The sequence below is a fragment of the Anabrus simplex genome, chromosome 11, assembly GCF_040414725.1.
Source record: "Anabrus simplex isolate iqAnaSimp1 chromosome 11, ASM4041472v1, whole genome shotgun sequence".
Classification (NCBI taxonomy): domain Eukaryota; kingdom Metazoa; phylum Arthropoda; class Insecta; order Orthoptera; family Tettigoniidae; genus Anabrus; species Anabrus simplex.
This window is the reverse complement of record NC_090275.1, coordinates 85659805-85679161: the sequence shown is the minus strand read 5'-3', so window position 1 is coordinate 85679161 and position 19357 is coordinate 85659805. Positions and strand designations below refer to the sequence as shown.

Genomic DNA, 19357 nt, shown 5'->3' with positions numbered 1-19357 from the left:
TTAAGCAGAATACAAGGCTGGACATGCAGGGAACCAAGAGAGTGCAACAGTGCAATGCATTCTACCAGAATTTTATTTTAAGGTTTGGAGTAAACGAAAGATAAAGAAAGAGCTGGAGAGGGTGTTACCCAGGAGGGATATTAGTGATCATAAAAGATGAAGTATGTAACCGGTAGAGCTATGAGAAACAGGATTTGAGGAAATGATTTGGTTGAAAATAAATAAACAAAGTCAGGGAAGGAGAGAGATTTTCATAGGTTTCTGCTACAACCATACATCCATTCATCGGGGTCCTCTTTTGAGGAAAAAAACTTCTTTGACGAGCTTATTGAAGTAATATACCAGATTCAATTAAAGAATGAAAAAGCAGGAATAATTACAGTGGGAGATTTCAATACAAGGGTGGGAGAAAAGAATCCATTATGTGACAGAGAAATTGAAGGAAGTAGAAGTAAACATGAAGAATGCAACAAGAATGGAGAGAAATTAAGAATATACTATAGAGAAATTATAAATTTTGAATGGTGGCTGGTTGGGGGATGAAACGGGAAACTTAACGTAAATAGTCGATTCTGGAGGGAGTGCAAAAGACTTGGCGTTAAGCTTCTTGGGAGGCTCTGACTTACGTTAAAGACATTCAGGTTAAAGATTTTACAGCGTCAATTTTCCACTTGCTATTCAATTATTGAGAGGTGACTGAAAATTAAAAAACACACCATTTTAACTATATACAGAGAAAATTGGTAAGGTATAGATGGAGGGAGGAATATAGAGATGAATTTAGGGACTATTATAGGGGGAAAACTTTTGAAATTTTGAAGGGTGGGTATTGAGAATATGATAGAGAATAACAACATAGATGAAGCAATAAGAATGGTTTAAAGATTGATAGCAATACTAGCTGGCAAAAAGAATGGTTGTGAGAAAGAGAATGCAAAATAGACAAATCTTATGGTATAATGATGAGTGTAAAAAAAAAAAAAAAAAAAAAAAAAAAAAAAAAATTTAAGTGATAAATGCTTTAAAGTGTGCAGAGATGAGAGATCCCAGGACTTAAGGATCAATTTCTATAATAAGAGTAAGGAATAGAAAGTGAAAATAAAAAGAACTGGCAGGCCAAAAAGGAACAATTATTATTAAATAGGTATTGTAAAGAGAATGAAACTAAGAACGAGGGATGGGAGTATTCTAAGAAACCTTACCTGGAATAAGGAAGTACCGAAGAAGTGTAAAGAGATAATATACAAAATGTATTACGCACCGATATTGACTTATGCAGCTGAGACCTGGACAATGACAAGTAGGGAGGAAAGTAGAATTCAAGCCAATGAAATGAAATATCTTACAAGTACGATAGGAAAAACAAGGAAAACCTAAATGAGAGAATTGATAGGAGTAAACTGAGATAGTTTTGTCATGTAAAGAGGATGGGAGAGGAAAGAATACCAAAACATATGATGGAGATGAAGTTCGACAGAAAGAGAGCTAGAGGGAGATGTAGACCAAGGTGTATCGATTAACCTGGACTGGGAAAAAATGATGGAAGAGGAATGGTGGAAGGAGAGAAGAATCAATCAATCAATACTGATCTGAATTTAGGTGGCACATTACCTATCTGTTGTTTTCCTAGGCTTTTCTTAAATGATTGCAAAGAAATTGGAAATTTATTGAACATCTCCCTTGGTAACTTATACCAATCCCAACCTCCCCTTCCTATAAATGAATATTTGCCCCAATTTATCCTCATGAATTCCAACTTTATCTTCATACTGTGATCTTTCCTACTTTTAAAGACACCACTCAAACTTATTCATCTACTAATGTCATTCCACGCCATCTCTCCACTGACAGCTCAAAACATACCACTTAATACCAATATAGTTGGTCTGTTATTGGACGTTATAAATTTTCCAGCTAACTCAGTCCTGGTTGCCAGCGTTTTACCCCAGTGTGCTAAGTTGGGCTTATCAGTCGCTAACTAGCACACCTACCAAGACGCATAGCTAATGCATACTGTGGAGGCCACTGTGCAGGCTGCTTGGAGCCACCGGCAGTCCCAATGCACTATGAGAACTGGGGCGAAATGCTGGCAATCAGGAATGAGTTAGCTGGAAAATTTATAATGTCCAATAATGGACCAACTATATTGGTATTATAAATTTACACATTTGGAACAAATATTTCAGGTTCCATATGGGAATCAATATCTTTACCAACATACCACTTAGTCAAACAACTTTGCAACATTTTGTAACGCTACTCTTTTGTCGGAAATCACCAAGAACAAATCGAGCTGCTTTTCTTTGTATGTATATTTTGCAGTTCTTGAATGAAGTAATGCTGGTGAGGGTCCCGTAGACTGGAACCATACTCTAGTTGAGGTCTTACCAGAGACTTATATGCCCTCTCCTTTACATCCTTACTACAACTCCTAAATACTTTCATAACCATGTGCAAAGATCTGTTCCCTTTATTTACAATCATATTTATGTGATTACCCCAATGAAGAGCTTCCCTTATATTAACACCTAGATATTTACAATGATCCCCAAAAGGAACTTTCACCCCATCAATGCAGTAATTAAAACTGAGAGGACTTTTCCTATTTGTGAAACTCACAACCTGACTTTTATCCCCGTTTATCATCATACCATTCCCTACTGTACATCTCACAACATTATCAAGGTCATTTTGCAGTTGTTCACAATCTTGTAACTTATTTATTACTCTGTACAGAATAACATCATCTGCAAAAAGCCTTATCTCTGATTCCACTTCTTTACACATATCATTAATATATATCAGAAAACATAAAGGTCCAATAATACTGCCTTGAGGAATTCCCTTCTTAATCATTACAGGGTCAGATAAAGCTTCACCTACTCTAATTCTCTGGGATCTATTTTCTAGAAATATAGCCACCCATTCAGTCTCTCCTTTGTCTAGTCCAATTGCACTCATTTTTGCCAGTAGACTCCCATGATCCACCCTATCAAATGCAATCAAGGTGGAGAAGAGCCATAAATGCCCCGAATCAGCAGGAGCTTGATAAGGGGAAAGGAGGAGGATGACGGAGCAATTTATATGATAAAGGATTTGATATGATGTTCCATTTAATCTGTTCCTATCAGGCCATTTCTCAACTCTGCAAACATTTTAGAATAACTGTTTTCCATGGAGAGGCACAGGTAGGCATCACATTTTACACAGTGAGTTTTGGTCTTACTTTTGCACAGTCAAACTCTAGGGCTTGTACCCGCTAGCCAACCACAGCAACAAGAACAATAGAAACACACTGTGCAAGCCCCAAACAATCCTTCAGCCTGGGTTACACAAAAAAGTAAAGGAAGAAACATACCTGAAAAAATTGCTCTCCTTTCTCCATAATTAGCTTCATGGGTGTTATCAACAAATCAGGAGCAGAGTCAATGAGAACTAGTTTGCACTGATAGCCTTCTTGTTCCAAAGCTGCTGTAAGCTCAAGAGCTAACACTCCACCCAATGAAAATCCAACCAGGTGGACAGGAGATCCTGGCACACTTTTTGCCTTCACAAGCTGAAAAATACAGGAGTATCGTAAATTAGAAAAATATATACATGTACTAGAGAGCAGAAATTTCATCACTTTCATTTTAGAATTTACAACAGTGTGTGTGTGTGTGCGCGCACGCGTGCGTGTGCGTGCGTGTGTGTGTGTGCGTGCGTGCGTACACGTACGCTCACTACATGTCTGAACTGTAAGTTAGTGGTTCCTAATGTGTGGGCCGCAGCTCCCAGGGGCTCTGCTTGATCATATTGTTGTGTGCCTACTCAGTGGTTAGAAATGATGAAACTGACTTAACGTTGCTTTTAGTACATAAACAATTTTCTATGGAATGATCTGTTGTCACTTATATTTCCTATTAGGGAGACCAGTAAATTAGTATTAATGAATATACCGTACGGGAAATCAATGTGCAAGCTTTTCCATACTCAGTGCTTTGATTTTGATTGCTAACTCTTATCTTAGTGAGCGTGATTTTTCTGCAATAGCTGTAAAAATGTCGAAGTACAGAGCTAAACTCAACATTGCAAAAGAAGTATGTACTGCAATATCTACAATAACACGAAGATAATGTTATTATTAGCACATGGTAACGTACACAAAACAATACAAAGATTAAATGCCATATACATGAACAGTAAGCACAAACTATTAAATACAAAATTACAAGGTATACATATTATAACACTGAAAACAATCATGCAAGGAAAAGGATTCAAAGAGTTAGATCTAAATTCTCTAGCCAATTGTATGGCTCATCCCTCACATTAGGACTATGAAACTGAATGCAAACAAACCACAGCCAGTAATAATAATTTAGAAAAAATCTGTTCTTTTTAAAAAAAATCAATAAATACTGATTTGCATCTACGGCAGTCGCCCAGGAGCCAGATTCCCTATCTGTTGTTTTCCTAGCCTCCTTCCTATAAGTGAATATTTGCCCCAGTTTCGTCCTCTTGAATTCCAACTTTATCTTCATATTGTGATCTTTCCTACTTTTAAATACGCCACTCAAACTTATTCGTCTACTAATGTCATTCCATGCCAACTCTCCATCCCACTTACTACATGTTATAAACCTCATTATTGGTCCGTAATAAAAATTTACAGTTAAAAAATAATAAAGATGTTCACTAATCCACCTATTCAGTACTTTATTTTCACTTAAAGTGGTTACATACACACAATAACACCTATCTGGGACATGTTTCGCCCTTAATTTAAGGCATCTTCAGCCTAAAATAATCTTCAAAAGTACATATAATAATACAAATAGAAACTAAAAGATTAGCTAGTTACTAAAATTTGGTACATACAATGTGAATATTGATACATTAATAAAAACGTGTTAATGAAACACTGTCAATGATCATACTAAAACTATCTCGTCAGAGACTAAAACTTCCTCCATTAAAAATACGTTCTTTTATTTCTTCTACGACAATTCAACTGATGTTTCAGTTTCACCTTTACGTATATCTATCTTTGAATGTTTTAATACCTTCATGCTTACGACTTTAATAACGGCCTTGAACATATTGTGTACATGACATACGTTTTTGTGCTTATGTTTACCCCCCCATTTTGTTGGCAATATATGCTTTATCACATTGGTGAATCCACAAACATTTTAATTAGAACTATGTATTTTTAATGTTTATGTAACCATTTTAAGTGTAATAAAGTATTGAATAGGTGGATTAGTGAACACCTTTATTATTTTTTAACATACCACTTAGTCGAGCAGCTCGTCTTCTTTCTCCCAATTCTTCCCAGCCCAAACTTTGCAACATTTTTGTAACGCTACTCTTTTGTCGGAAATCACCCAGAACAAATTGAGCTGTTTTTCTTTAGATTTTTTCCAGTTCTTGAATCAGGTAATCCTGGTGAGGGTCCCATACACTGGAACTATACTTTAGTTGGGGGTCTTACCAAAGATTTATATGCCCTCTCCTTTATATCGTTACTACAACACCTAAACACCCTCATAACCATGTACAGAGATCTGTACCATTTATTTACTATCCCATTTATGTGATTACCCCAAAGAAGATCTTTCCTTATATTAACACCTAATACGTACAATGATCCCCAAAAGGAAATTTCACCTCATCAACGCAGTAATTAAAACTTAGAGGACTTTTCCTATTTGTGAAACTCACAACCTGACTTTTAATCCCGTTTATCAACATACCATTGCCTGCTGTCCATCTCACAACATTATCGGGGTCACGTTGCAGTTGCTCACAATCTTGTAACTTATTTATTACTCTATATGGAATAACATCATCCACAAAAAGCCTTATCTCTCATTCCACTTGTTAACTCATATCATTTATATATATAAGAAAACATAAAGGTCCAATAATACTGCCTTAAGGAATTCCCCTCTTAATTATTACAGGGCCAGATAAAGCTTTGCCATAAAATCGTTATACATTTTTGTAACAGACACTAAGTATTCTCTAAGTAGGTGAAATGACAAATTGTGTGTCTGTGAAGAACTGTGATGTGTAGACAGTTATAATTAGGGCTCGGATGTTTAGGAAAAGTCATATTTTTTTCGTTGTCTCTATTTTCTTGTCTGATTGGATTTCGGTGCAAATCAGGTGATTACCGTCACAATTAAGTGATTTTAATTTGTCATATACATGGATATTTTGGCTAATTTTTGCCATAAGGTCATATTTTGAGATATTTTAGTAGAAACGTCATATTTTGTTCATATTTCGGCGGTTTGACGACATCTTCAACTTACCGAATGTGAACTAGTGTTCACAAAACTGCTTCTCGGTATCATGCTGTTGATACAAGTTGAATAGTCGAATAACCAACCCGCTGTACTCGGCAACCCGGTCTCCCAGGTAGAGACAGAAATAATCCGGAAAATCCCGTCCCAGCAGTGAGCTAATTACTTCTGGTAATCGCTCACTTGTCTTAGTTCAGATATTAGAATCTCAACCTCCTTTCACTTACACAAGCGTTAGTTTACAGTAAATTGTATCCCAGCACACATTCCAGTATGCCCAAGGAAAAGTCTTCTACTAGTGTAAAGTTACGAAGCTTTGTTAAGTAATTTGGAGAGGAATATTTCTGTACAGACGGTTTAGTTCTATTTTGCAAGTTGTGTGAGGTAAAAGTCGTGGCTGAAAAACGTTTTAATGTGCAACAACATTGTAACATGGTGAAACACAGCAACAATGTCAAACGACAACATGTCGATAAGAAGAGGCAGTAATTGATATTCGATAAGGCTGTTACATCTTCAGCGATGGACAGATGTTCGGATTTTTCAAAGGAACTTTGTGAGATGATGGTGTCTGCAAACATTCCTCTAAACAAGGTGAACAATACCCATTTCACGAATTTTCTGGAGAAATACACTAAAAAATCTGTTCCTACAGAATCAACACTGCGAAAAAACTATTTATTGCGTTGCTATGAAGATACTCTAAATCGAATACAACACAGTGGAGCAGACAATAAGATTTGGATATCTATTGATGAGACAACGGACACTGCAGGCAGATATATAGGGAATGTAATTATTGGAACACTCTGTGCTGATCGCCCTGGGGATATTTTTCTACTAACCTCAGAAGTTTTAGAGAGAGCAAATCATTCAACAATTGAAATTCTTTTTGATAATCCACTAAAAATTTTGTGGAAAGATGAAATTAAGCGGGAAAACGTTCTTCTCTTTGTTAGCAATGCTGCTCCATACATGGTGAAAGCTGCTGAAGGCCTCAAGCTGTTTTATCCAAGAATTATTCACATCACTTGCCTTGGGCATGCTCTGCATAGGGTAGCAGAAGAAATTCGTGGGCATTTTCCTGAAGTTGATAAATTAATATGTAACGTCAAAATTTTTTTTTTTAAAGCACCACTGCGGGTTGCAACTTTCAAGGAGTTAGCTCCTTCAACGCCACTCCCTCCACAGCCAGTTCTTACTAGGTGGGGGACGTGGCTTATTGCTGCCGCGTATTATTGCGTAAACTACTCCACTATCAAAAACATTGTTAACGGCTTCAACAAAGATGATGCCTCTTCTATCAAGATATTTTTTTTTTTGGCAAGTTGCTTTACGTCACACCGACACAGATAGGTCTTATTGCGACGATGGGGCAGGAAAGGGTTAGGAGTGGGAAGGAAGCGGCCGTGGTCTTAATTAAGGTACAGCCCCAGCATTTGCCTGGTGTGAAAATGAGAAACCACGGAAAACCATCTTCAGGGCTGCCGACAGTGGGGTTCGAACCCACTATCTCCCGAATACTGGATACTGGCCACTCTTAAGCGACTGCAGCTATTGAGCTCGGTTCTATCAAGATTGCCCAGGAATTGTTTTCCAACAGTTTGTCAGATAGTTTGGCATGTATTAAGTCGAACTTTAGAATTATATCAAGTGCAATTACTCGTTTAGAATCTGCTGGCTTAGAAATTCATGCAAGTATTGACAATGTGAGAAGTGTTGAACTTTCAGTACAACAATCACATGGAATAGTTGGTGACAGTGTAAAACGAAAACTTCAAAATGTGCTTAATCGAAATTATAGTTTTCACCGTGTGTGTAACATAAATGATGTTCTTAGGCGAGAAGGTACCAGTACACTTCAAGATGAGTGCATACTCGACAGCAGTGATTTAACATTATTTAAATATGCACCAATAACATCTTGTGATGTAGAAAGGAGCTTCTCCTCTTACAAGAATGTGTTAAGTGATAATCGGAGGTCTTTCGCGCCTGATGCTTTGAAGATGAATCTTGTCATACACTTCAGTTCCACCCGCGGAGAAGAATGAAAAAGGTATGTGAGTTTGCACTATAGGCTCTGACGCCCTACCATAATGTACTGAAAGACATCTATTTAATTCGTTTCTTGGTGCTCAGTTTAAACTTTAACGCATTTGAATAATGTTAATCTGGGCTTAAACGTTCAAGAAAATATTTTTTCAAATATATTGATTTCTAGTTATTTTCGTATTTAAAACCACCAATGCAGGGTGCAAACATGAACTTTTACAATGTTGTGTGATCTGATAATCTTAACGAACTTAGTTCACAAAAGTTTGATAAGTGAATCAAGGATATAGACTGTGAATAATTGCTGCACAAGTATATTCAGAAAACTAATATGAAAGTAAGAATAAGGAATTTAGTTAACAAATATGTATCAGAGGAATTACCATTCCGATTTATAATTTATTTTAAAATGCCCATATTTTGATTATCTTTTTTGGGTCATATTTTATCATTTTTACGTCATATTTCGTCACTTTTGAGGTCATATTTCCTCATTTTTGAGGTCATATTTGCTTGCTTATGTGGGCTATATTTAGGTCTTAAACATCCGAGCCCTAGTTATAATAGATCAATGTGCATTGTTGTTTGTAAATATTGAGTACAATTACTTTTTGCTACATTAATCACTTAGCCTACAGTATATACCTTTATTGTTACTGATGGTGGTGGTTTTGATTTTTGTTTTAGGAGGAAGTACAGCTAGCAAATCATTCTCTCTGAACAAATGAAATGGAGACAAAATATTAAAGTCAAATAAGATAATTTATTCAATGGAAAATTTGAAAGTGAATTAAAAAATAAAACGAAAGTTATTTTATTAACCCAAAAAGATCACTAACGCATCAAAATGGAATGTAAGCTCCTTCAGTAACAGAACACTTAAAATTTATATGCTCTTAATCAGGGTGCAAAATCAGCAGTAGCGGCTCACTGTAAAGGGCAGAGGGGCACGTGCCACTCCAGTCGAGTAGCTGTTATTGCATGGTTTTACAAGTACTGACAATTTGAATGATGATACATTCAGTTTTTATATTAGGTGCCGCATGCAGCTAGTGCATCAATGTTTTCATCAGACATGCACTTCGCTTCATCAGGTGGGCTTCTTACTGGCCGGCTCACTGGCCGGTCATGCTGGCCCTGTGCCCTTTGGTGTTGACTCCTTCTTAGGTAATTTTCATTTGCGCATGCATAGAACTAACCATTTTTTAACAAGCACAGTATGGGAGATTGGGTCATTGCCGAAATCAGCCCTCTACGATTCCAAAAATACATGAAGGCTTATTGCGCCAAGTCTGTTTCAAGTTTGTGTTGCAAGTCTGTTGTCTGCGGTATGACAGGTGTGCTGTACTGGCTAATGAAATTGGTCAGTATCCTTTTTCATAATATTTAGTGTGGTGTCGTTAAAAGTAAATCTGTCGTGTACAGTGTGTGGGTATATAGAATTGCTATGAAGAGTCGCATAAGGAATATAACGTATATACTCAAAGATATGATTAATCTGTAGGCTACGTTCAATGAATTATGTGAGTAATATTCTAAATAGTCCTCTCCCACAACTCTTCCTAACTGAAAAGACAGAGATAAAGACACATGCTCCACCAATAGGGCCTACCTCATTTACAACTAGAACAAGTCTGACAATGTAAAGAGCATGAATATCGACGTAGATTCCAGCTGGGGATGTATACGGAATACAAGCAATTGCGTGGCTTGCACCAGCCGGTACTGTGCTTAAAGCTGGTACAAGTATAAGATAAGGTTAAACAAATCTTAAAGGTGAACCAAAGCGCTAGGCACATACCCCGCACGAATAAGGACCAAGGCAATGGAATACCTACCTTGAATACACTAGGAGTTGCCGTAGATACACAGAAACAAAGCTGGTATGGTTTTAGTCAGTTTAGCACTAGTTGAAAGAAGAAAACCAGAGACTAGGATTCAAAAGATGAGTTTAATTTTGGAATTTACTAAAAACTGGTTTAACAACTGAGAAGGAAATAATGCCTTAATATTAGGCTCAATGAATTGTAACATAATCGGGTTAAGTAAAATTAAATAAAAACCTACTTAGAATAAATTAAGATCTAATTTAAACAGTTTGTGGATGGCCGATCAATGTTAAATAACAGGGAGGTAATATTTAAAGTCGATTAAGTAAACTTGCATAGGGTCGAGTTAAAAAAATTCAATCATGAACCAGAAATAGGCTAAAGAAACAAACATTCGCAGGAAGACGAAAAATAAACTGATATAAAGGGAAAAGGTTTTAAAACATCAGAAAAGAATCAAGGTACACATGAATTATAGCACAGGGTACTGAATTCATGCAAGGGATAATGATATTTTCACTACTTCAGGTCATTCAATCCATCAAATTGGTAAACATCATCCTGGTTACCGGTGCATGCAAAATCACAAGACGGCACCAATCCCAGCAATCCCACAATAATCAAATTCATGAATGAACAATAGAGAATCAGGATGAAACCTGTGGAGAATCTGTTTACTGTATGCTGTAAAATATTGTTGTAGAATAAATTATTTGTATACCCGTTATCTACCTAAGTAACTATTAGATTGTAAATCATTATGGTGAAGTGATATCTTGTAACGTTCCGGAAATTTTGTGACGCGGACTTTTGGAGCAGGGTGTGTTGGCCCCTGTCGATTCCAGAAGCATGCCATTGCTAATTCTGGAAGACAGAATGTTCATGATTAATGTCTGCCAATGTTCTGGAATATCGCGAAACCATCGCGACTTGATAAAGAGTTTTGACTGGTGGATCTGGGTGGCAGTGGGGAAGCTCCTGTTCTCTGATTGGTCACTTGGTAATCACACCAGGGCCAGCTTTGCCCTTTTACGAGAGTGAGGCGAGATTTCATGGTCTTTCATTTTCTCGTCAGTCCAGCCATTCAGCCAGCCATTCCCATTCATGCATTCTCTGCCAAGGCACTTGCTCTGAGCACACCTCGGAGAGCCAAGTCACCGAGCACCACCCTGCTTCACCGCCAGCCTGCCATCGTCTCCCGCCAAACAACCTCTTCGCCGCGAGCCTCCGCTCGCCACAGCCAGCCAGCCTGGAGAGCCAGCCACGTTCCCTACGCGGTCCGTTCCCTTCTGATATACTCGGAGTGGACATCCAGCGGCCTTTGCCACACAGTCTTGCGAAGCCAACCCGGCCACATCGCCAGCCCTGCCAGCGCCGTTCCCTCGGCAGTCCGACCACTCTGATATACTCTGAGTGGACTGTCTGTGGTCTTCACTATTCATTCCGGTGAAGTCCACCTGGTCATGTCTCCAGCCAAGCCACTGCATGTCCGTCAGGGCTCAGAAGAAGCAAATTTGTCTAGCACTCAGTGTGGTTATCTGTTCGTGTCTTGTCTCGGCGCGATCCAATAAAACTACACCTGGCACGACTGGTACCCACTGAGTGTGTCTATTAGACGCTGGTCCTCTTCGGAGTTTGACCCTTTGTGCTATTCCTCATATCCCATCAAGTCTCTCCCCCCCCCCCCCCTCACCGACCATGTCCACCCCCACCTCCCCCCACCCCCGAAATATGGATAACCCTGGTGGACTGAGTAACTGGGGCTCATATTCTAATTTCAACCTCCCTATAAGTATCACAATAAACCAAACCTCCACCCTCAGTGGCGAAGACTATGTTGTTGTATATTTGCCACGCAGCAAAACCCAAACCTCACTTCGCCGCCATAGAATGCAAATTGCCAACATCCTCCACCTGCTATCTCAACTAATCCATAGCCTAGCTGAAGATCCAGATACCTACATCTACATCTTCCCTAATAGCCCCCCCCCACTACTCCACTATCTCTGAAACCCTAAAGAAGAACAATATACCCTCCGACATTATCACATGGTTACTTGTAATTATCTCCCCCACCTTAGACCAGGAACAGGCGGAAGAAGAAACAGAAGATCCTCAAGAAACTGAAGAAATCGAAAAACATCCCTTCGAGCGTCCCTTCCACTACACCCAGAAAAACACCCCATTTCCTATTTCCTCCAAATGCAATTTCATAATTATTCCACTAACTAACCCAGGAACTGTTCCCCTCACCCGCCAGTCTGTTATACAATCAATAGAACCAATCATCACCCGCCACATAGCCGTCATTGAGGAGACCCATAATAATCACTTGATCATCACCCCTACCTGTAATAAATCACTACCAACCATCCTCAACATGCTCCAACACGCCAACATCCCCCCTCAATCATCTTCAACCCTGTTAGCATCTCTGCATCCCAAACTGACTCTATACCTCAATCCACTCCCACACACTCTGCTCCTGAAATCAGTAACCAAACCACCACTTCACCACCTAGCTAGTCCATCCAAATAAAACCAACCACCACCTACACTAACAGACATAGGATCTGGCTCCAGTGACCCAATTCCAAGTATACACAACAAAATCACCCAGACTGGAAGCAGGCGTAAAAAACCTGCTCCCAGGCCTGCCACACTCACCAATCCACCCGCACATACAAGATCACACAAACCTCCTTCCCCCTCCCTTATCACACAATGCTTTAACTGCTTAAAGCTCAATCATACCGCTGCATCCTGCACGGAAACCACCCACTGTAATAGGTGTGGCGGCCCACACTGCCACCGATTGGAAGGTGCCTCGGGACCAGGAGAGGTGTGCCAATTGCCAAGGCAGCCATGCCGCTTCGTTCCCTGGCTTCCCCTTCATCAAGTGGGCAGTTAAAGCACACTACAGGAATGCACAACCCATAAACACAAGTGAAAAAACAAAAGCTCACGGACATAGACAACCTACTGAAAAAGCAATGGAATGGTATAGCAAGAAATGGAGAGCCTCAAATTCTACAAGGACCTCATCAATGCTTCCAATGAAAATCTACCAGAATTAGTGGAAAATGAGCCTGTCTGTAAAGGGAATGGGAAAGAATGTGTGCCTGATCTGAGAGTTTAAAACAATGTGAATGTTTTTCGACTGTCAAGATCTGTTTGGTGAACCATAACTAATTCAATTAAACTTTATACTTCATTTTACACTTCTAAAAAAAATCTTTTAATTATTGAAATATTTCATTGTTAATGCAAAATACTTGATTGCAGAGGCTTAGCTTTTCATTCACCTACATTCATCTACATGACAGAATTCTGAATTGAAGATTCTATCATGTTCCAATCAAAACGCTCCAAGTCCAAAATAAAATCCACATTTAGAGCAAAAATAATAGGTATATGTTTATTTTTCTTTGCTCATATTACAGTGGAACCTCGATTATCCGTTCCCGGAAAATACGTTTTCCCGGAATATGCGTTCAAATTACGTGGTCCCGCGAGCATCGTAATTAAATCACGTTGTAAAAGTCCCGCATTATCCGTTCCTCGAAGAAACGATTTCCCGGATCAATCGTACATAAATTCCAGTCCCATCAACGCTAAATCCTCGATCAATCGTTTTTTAATAAACTGTATCTCACGAAAGGACGACTATGGCATATTTATGGATCTTGGCGTTAACGCCCCGTCACTGCGATAATTAAAGCAAGTACTGTACCGGTACTGGAAAAGCAATCGGCGGTGAACTTGCATAAGGGACCACCTTAGCATCGCATTCGGGCGGTATTATTTAGAGAATCTCGGAAAATCATAAAGCAGAAATTGGCCACAACAATAATTGCAAGGAGACACGGCGCCTTTCGACAGCTCTGCATGAAGACGGAACGAGTTTCGTCGAATGTTCGCAATTATAAAACGTCCATATTATGTCCAGGGTTAGATGTTTATATTTTTACATTTTTTCGTTCGTACTGCCGAAGAGGTTTTCGGCACTTTGCTCAGGGCACTGCAGAGTAACTGGGCTTTCAGGCAGGAATCGAAACTGCTCCTTCTTAAAACAAATTCAGTATTTTTGATATTATCGTGCATGATTATGTTAGCGAGACCAAAACAGATGTTGCACCTTAAGTTACATTAAAAAAAAGAAAAAAGAAAAAGAAAGAAAGCCATGGGAGGTTTTGGGATTGCCTATTATTGTAAGACTGAAAATTTTACGTTTTCGTGTTAAAATACCAAAAACCGCAGTCGTTTTATTTGCGAACGTTACATTTTAAATGGTTGGTATCATTTCAAACTCGTACCGACATGTGCAGCGAGCGCGCTTTACAGATGACCTCAAGGTCACGAATAACCGTAATTTCTGAGGTTTTGATATTTCTTTTATCTTTCCAATTTGATTGGATTTGTGACGCGCAGAAATGAATATAATGCATTCGAGAACTTTTAAGAATCGATACTTACATTTCAAACCATGTTTTCGAGTTCAACAACCTTTAAAAGTCGATGTAGGCCTAATTTGCGCGGTACGAGATTTTCAGAAACTGACTACGAACAGTATACCGGGGACCAAATTACAATGAAAGATTAAGAAATGAACGGATTTCGCCATCATTTTGGGTGCTTTTGTATCTAATGTGCTTTATATTAGATGAGAGAATTAAAAACTACTTGTGGGCGATTGTCGTTTGGCTTGGCGTTACTAGATTTTTCGAAGAGTTTGGCTAGGCTAATCAAAGTTGCTTTCAGTTCAGCAACTACGGGAAACTGACGAAGATTCCCCTGTAAAACTGAATATAAAGTCTCGAGCTTTTGAACTCGCGTACCGGTAATTAATGCGGTTTCGCGGTCTAACATGCCCGCCTCTCATCCAGAGGGCCCGGGTTCGATTGCGACCAGGTCACGCAATTTTACCTGGATATAAGTCTGGTTCCAGGTCCACTCAACCTACGTGATTAACTTTAATTGTGGAGCTATCTAATGGTGAGATGGCGACCCCGATGTACAGAGCCAGGAATATCGGCCGAGAGGATTCGTCGCACTGACCATGTGCACCTCGTAATCTGCAGGCTTTCGGGTTGAGCAGCGGTCGCTTGGCAGGCAAAGTCCCACTGGGGCTTTGGTTTGGTTTAGGAGTTTTTGTAAGATTATAATTATACATATTTCATTTTTGTGATGTTTAGCCAAATTGTTGATGGTTTTCATTCATTCCCGGATGTTCCGTTTTCCCGTGTTGTACGTTTTATTTTCATGGTCCCTCGAAAAACGGAGAATCGAGGTTTCACTGTATTCCCAAACCCCTTACACATCTTTTGTCCAATACACACACAGAGAGAACAAATTGTAAAGGAGGCGCCCATTTTTCTCAATTTCTGAAAATGTTATCAACGTGGACTTGGCGGCTTTTGCATCTTATATCCTCATGTTAAATGTGAATCAACCCAACGTTAACCAAGCGAGAACAATTCCACAACAAACCATATTACACTAGCAGAAGCGGAGTGATCAAAGCTAGGGTAAAACCTTAGAATAAAATAGGAACAGAACTACAAATCAGTGAGCTTATCAATCTTCAAAACTTCACAAATATATTACCAAAATTATTAAATTTTTAACTAAGTCTGGTTCAACATCTCATATACATGACCTCACATAACCCAGCGAACAAGAGAGAAGACCGAAAGTAATCACACCAACAGATCAACTACAAACCAAACAACAAGGATTAAGAAAATAACCAATCCCATGGGTTAAGGATAATAGTTTTTCCAAGTTAAGGTAACCTAGGCAGAATCAGTTGGTTTGGAGACCTCTAGTACTATCAGGTGTAGGGAGTGCTGTAGTTTGTCATCAACAACCTATCTACTGAGGAACACAGAGCAAAGAATAACTCGAGGATGGAAGATATTTAACTCACAACACTACCATAAACACCAAGGGAAGTACAGACTAGGAATAATTTAGATAAGAACCTTAGGAGGGTGCTTGACTCTTCACAACTTCACAAAAATGCCTAAATTATACCTTCCATAATAGTACACCCAATTAAATCAAAAGAAAGGTTATGAAATACCTCAAATTAGATGACCAACAGGAACGTGATGGATCCAACATCATACACTACCGATTGTTCATAGGGACCTTGGCACAACGCGATCTAAAAATAAGTGACATCTGCAGATACACACTGTCACTCACTAGCTAAATAGGTACCTCCTCCTATCATACAGGAGAGCAGGTAAATAAAACATACATAGCAGATAATGAGGTTGGTTGCTAGAAGCCGCTCGATAACATGCCGAAGAAGGAGGTAACTTCACTAAGAGATCCTATAATTAAATAGCAGGATGACTCCAGTACCTACTCAAAATTGCTGAATAATCCCATACTCATCCAATAAGAACACAGAACTGTAAAGTGTTAAATCAACATCAACAGATATTAGAAAATTCCACTGAGGAAAAACACCATCGACAGTAGGTTTACCTTAACTGAGCTATACAGTATCATAAATTAAAATAATGATGACATCAGAGAAATACGTTATGTGGGTAAACAGCAATTACATTCACCAAGACCATATAATTCTACAGGAGTTGCAGATATATACTAAATTAATAATTTCCATCTCAAGCAGGACATAATGATTTGATAATAAGGTGCCTAACCACCCACCAAAGTGCCATGAAACGACCAACCACAAAACTTAGAATGCCACATGACATGTCTTAGCCCAAGAACGGACCAAAGGATTTCTATCCTCAACGACATGCCGTGAATCAACCTAAATCAAATCCATGGTACCATATTTCATCATGACCAAACCCAGGATTAGTCAACCAACCATTATGGTAAAAGATAAACACATCGGGTCATTAATCCTTTCTCTCACTACACAAAATAACGTAATACCAACCAGTGGAAGAGGCTTACTTACTACTCACCCACATGCAATCTACAACTCGTACAGAACAATATGATACACTAATAGGTTACCAATTCCAAATAAATATTCTAGCCACATGATATATTAGTGTGTAGAACCAAATACCACAAGACCGATGAACACAATAATGGATAACGCTATTACAGCCAATACCAGAAATGGATAATAAAATTAAAATTTTGAGAAAAATAAGTTGGGTTAATTGTTTCAACACCGGAAAATCTTCAAGGCACGTAAGGCTGTAGATCAGGGTCAGCCAACTGCATGTACGTGCGATGTCAGGTAACACGTCACACACTCTTCTCGGACAGCGAAATGAAGTACTTAGTACCGTAACTGAGAAGTGAAGGCTAGAGGGGTGAGGGGAAACACAACGTTATTCATAGGGGGAGGCCCAAGGGCTGCAGATAGTATGCGGTATGTGTAGTACATATTTCTCTCCACATATGTTATTGTAACGTAACTTTGTTATGAAGTAGCATAAGAGTTATAATGCAACTTTATTTCTACACATACAAACTAGTTTGTTTTGGTGTATCTTTGGAACTGATATAGAACAAAAATTTGCTGTGTTCTACAATATTATCCACTGTAAAAATAGTGCTAATAGTAACTGTCACTGATGTAGAATATATTGGAAGTGGAAAGTGTTTACTGAAGATTTTATTTGTAAACCTTGTTAAGTAGTACTTAATGTATGATCTGAAGTGTGGTGATAAAATATTTTTTTTTTGTATTCCATATAACTACCTAACCTGTACAGTGAAAATATTTTGGTAACATATAATATTTGTAACAACTAGATTTCAATTCTATATTTACTGGAACTATCCAGAAAGTTGTAACTTGAATTTTTGAACAGGGTGTATTGGCCTTTGCCGGCCCAGTGGTATAGGGGTAGCGTGCCTGCCTCTAACCCGGAGGCCCCGGGTTCGATTCCCGGCCAGGTCAGGGAATTTTACCTGGACCTGAGGGCTGGTTCAAGGTCCACTCAGCCTACGTGATTAGAATTGAGGAGCTATCTGATGGTGAGATAGCGACCCCGGTCGAGAAAGCCAAGAATAACGGCCGAGAGGATTCGTCGTGCACACCACACGACACCTCGTAATCTGCAGGCCTTCGGGCTGAGCAGCGGTCACTTGGTAAGCCAAGGCCCTTCAAGGGCTGTAGTGCCATGGGGTTTGGTTTTTGTTTGTATTGGCCTTTCTTAGTTATGTATTCTAGAAAGTATGTTCTGACTGTTCTGGAAATGGAAGATTCGCGATCGTGCGTATTCGAGAAAATTATTTATACTTCGCGACTGAAGTAGGAGTTGTGATTGGTGAATCTGGGTGGCGATAGGCAGACTCCTGCATTCTGATTGGCTACTCCAAGGCCAGGGTTTCCCTTTTAAAGGGAGCGAGTTAGCATTTCGTGGTCTGTTTGTCTGGCTGTCCGTCTTCTATCTCCTGACTGTCCAAAGTTTAATGTCGTCTCGCTACCGGTATGGGCCACTTTGGGTTAAGCACTCTTGATTTCTGTTCCACCTTAAATCTCACTTAATGTTCGCTTGCTTTTTCTTATGAGAGTTTGCTCTAACCTCACCCAGACTCACCACTCAATTATTTCGGATGCCTTAGGTTTTCAGCTGGGCTTGTCTGTTTCCGAGGCATTCCCCTTTCCTTGTTTCACTAAACATGTAAATTGTAGTTTTATGTATTTACCTTGGGGTTTTGCCTCTAGTAGTTCCGTGTCACTTGACGAGTTCGATTATGTTGTTCAAATATTTTGAAAGGTACGTTTAACTTCACTCTAAATTGTATTGTATGACTTGGGTTGTAATTAGATGTATGGTATTTGCTTGAATCTTTGAACTTATAGAAGCTATTGTCGAGTAACGTCCACTTTGCGTGTCTCAAGGAACAAGCAATTTGTAGTTCAGTTTCGGTATGACTGAAATTGTTTGGAATTCATTTGTAATGTACATTGTAAATAATACTTTGGTAAATAATATATTTTGAAAATCAAGGATCAGGGTTGATTTTTCGGAATCTGCAACCTAAGCCATCTCCATGCCCTTTGTAGGTTCCCAGCTCCTTTCACGTTCCTCAGATTTTATCGTCAAGTTGCTCCTACTGATATTTACCTGTGTTGTTATCGGCGGAGTTCCGCGTAGTTCATCAGCTGTTTCCTTGTGTGTGTAGTGTCTTGTTATGAAGTAGCATAAGAGTTATAATGCAACTTTA

At 39.0% G+C, this 19357-nt stretch overlaps 1 protein-coding gene across 1 annotated transcript in view; it reads right to left on the bottom strand.

Annotated features, from left to right (window-relative positions):
• LOC136883438 (fatty acid synthase) overlaps nt 1-19357 on the bottom strand; it is a 560183-nt gene that overhangs the window by 34235 nt on the left and 506591 nt on the right. The window contains exon 34 of the mRNA XM_067155718.2: nt 3359-3556. Within this exon, the coding sequence (XP_067011819.2) occupies nt 3359-3556 (198 nt within the window). The remainder of the gene's footprint in view (nt 1-3358; nt 3557-19357) is intronic.